At 45.3% G+C, this 2,500-nt stretch overlaps 1 protein-coding gene across 1 annotated transcript in view; it reads left to right on the top strand.

Moving 5' to 3' along the window:
- LOC138954299 (ras-related and estrogen-regulated growth inhibitor-like) overlaps positions 1 to 2,500 on the top strand; it is a 9,180-nt gene that overhangs the window by 4,672 nt on the left and 2,008 nt on the right. Inside the window, exons 2-4 of the mRNA XM_070326177.1 lie at positions 812 to 868; positions 1,252 to 1,325; positions 2,450 to 2,500. The exon at positions 2,450 to 2,500 is cut by the window's right edge and continues 2,008 nt beyond it. Coding sequence (XP_070182278.1) covers positions 812 to 868; positions 1,252 to 1,325; positions 2,450 to 2,500 — 182 coding nt within the window. The remainder of the gene's footprint in view (positions 1 to 811; positions 869 to 1,251; positions 1,326 to 2,449) is intronic.

The raw sequence follows: 2,500 nt of genomic DNA, 5'->3' as shown, positions 1-2,500 counted from the left end.
TTTTAGAATCAAATGTAAACAACCTTTTGGCTGAGGGTAGAATGTTGCAGAAAAAATGAGAACTTTATTAATAGGTTTATGGTTAAGTTAGAATAAACAAGTAAAACGCCAGCATTCTACCGGCGGAAGAGAAGAGAGAGGGATAGAGAGAGAGAGAGACGCAGATAATTTAGTTCTTAGGCCATTGCCCCTTGTGAAGGTATGTGAACAAAAGGTTAACATTGCATATAATTGAACTCAACAGGTGCAAAAAAGGAACAGAAAAATAATCGTACAACACTAGAGAGAGAGAGGGAGAGAGAGAGAGAGAGAGACAGAGAGAGAAAGAGAGAGAGAGAGACAGAGAGAGAGAGGGACAGAGAGAGAGAAAGAGAGAGAGATAAAGAGAAAGAGAGAGAGAGAAAGAGAGAGAAAAAGAGAAAGAGAGAGAGACAGACAGACAGAGAGAGAGAGACAGAGAGACAGAGAGAGAGACAGAGACAGAGACAGAGAGAGAGAGAGGAAGAGAGAGAGTGTGTGGGTGTGTGTGAGAGAGAGAGATAAAGAGAGAGAGAGAGAAAGAAAGAGAGAGAGACAGACAGACAGACAGACAGACAGACAGACAGACAGACAGACAGACAGACAGACAGAGAGAGAGAGACAGAGACAGAGACAGAGACAGAGACAGAGAGAGTCGTAGCCATAGAACACTTTTAACCGTCGTTAGGTCTTCTTCTTCATAAACTTTAACATTTTGATTTGTTCGTACGGATGGACTTTGTGCATTTACTCCTGTTGTCCAGACATACAACTGTTGTCGTTTATTTTTCAGCATTAACCGTGCGCTTCCTAACACGGCGATTTATTGGGGAGTACGATCCTCATCTTGGTAAGTGCGTGCGATCAGATTTGATATCTGTATGTTGCTGTTGATGTTGTTGTTGCTGTCCATTATGGTGGTGGTGGTGGTGGAGGTGGTGGTGTGTGTGTGTGTGTGTGTGTGTGTGTGTGTGAGTGTGTGTGTGTGTGTGTGTGTGTGTGTGTGCGCACGTGCACGCATGTTTGCGTGCGTGAGTGCACGTGTGTGTGTGTGTGTGTGTGTGTGTGTGTGTGTGCGCGCGTGCGTGAGTACATGTGTATGTGTGTGTGTGTGTGTGTGTGTGTGTGTGTGTGTGTGTGTGTGTGTGTGTGTGTGTGTGTGTGTGTGTGAGAGTGTGTACAACTCTAATTAACTCTAATCGACGACTCATTCATTGTACTTCTATCTTTCAGAAAAGGTGTACACTTGTACACGCAGCGTTGATGGGGACGCCGTAGTGTTCGAGGTGTTGGACACGGCAGCGCAGGTGAGTATTCGAAACCAAAATAATGCACCAATGAAGCTAGAGACACAGACGGAAAAACAACGGGCAGCGGACACACATACGGACAATAATGCATACAAGCTCGCCTTCAGTGAGTGAATGGTGCACCTGTAAATAGCTTTTGAACCAGCCAGGCAGACGCACATGCAGACGCAGAGACAGATGGAAATACACTGTGTGTCTTGAGAATTCAAACCTGAAATGACATACCTAACTACCTACGACTCACCGTTGAGATAGCCAGAGCGCAGGTGAATCAGCCGACAGACAAAAACATAATATACGTCTTCGGCCAGTGCGCATTCGAACCTGAAATTGTCCGACCCGAGTAACTTGACACAAATTGACCACAGGAGCTTGTATCCAATCGCCGGTCGATCATTATTTACAGTCCACTACTACGACATGCTACAACTATATACACAGGAGCTTGTATCCAATCGCCGGTCGATCATTATTTACAGTCCACTACTACGACATACTACTACTATAGATCGACCATACAGTCCACTACTACGACATACTACTACTATAGTAGTAGTATGTCGTAGTAGTGGACTGTAAATAATGATCGACCGGCGATTGGATACAAGCTCCTGTGAAATTGACATACGGATTCACGCAACAGACACTGAGACAGACATATGGACGACTGACACACAGACACACCGAGGCAGACAAAAAATTACAGTCACATGCAGATTTTCTGTGCTAGCTTGTATGTGCGCGCGCGCCCGTACGTGTGTGATATGTGTGAGTGTAGGCTGGTGAGAGAGAGAGAGAGAGAGAGAGAGAGAGAGAGAGAGAGAGAGAGACAGACAGACAGACAGACAGACAGACAGACTAGAGACAGAGAGACAGACACAGACAGACAGACACAGACAGACAGACAGACAGGTCTGAGGCCGCATCATTTATGCGGGAAGGAAACTGAATATCTTTAAAGTTAGGCCTTGAAATGACAGTCCAGTAAGTAAACTATTCACATTGATCATCGTTCACGCGGAGAAAAACTAAGGTACGTATCTTTAAGCGTGTTATTAAGCTTGCCTTCCAGTAAGTGCTACAGAGTAAAATCTGTGTTGTTTTGCCTGTCTGTCCAACAGCAAGACGAGAAGAGCGTGGAGGAGAGCATCCGTTGGGCCGACGCTTACATC

This window comes from Littorina saxatilis, unplaced genomic scaffold (genome assembly GCF_037325665.1).
Source record: "Littorina saxatilis isolate snail1 unplaced genomic scaffold, US_GU_Lsax_2.0 scaffold_2024, whole genome shotgun sequence".
Classification (NCBI taxonomy): domain Eukaryota; kingdom Metazoa; phylum Mollusca; class Gastropoda; order Littorinimorpha; family Littorinidae; genus Littorina; species Littorina saxatilis.
Note: the sequence above shows the minus strand (reverse complement) of the source record. Positions and strands in the feature narration are given on the sequence as shown.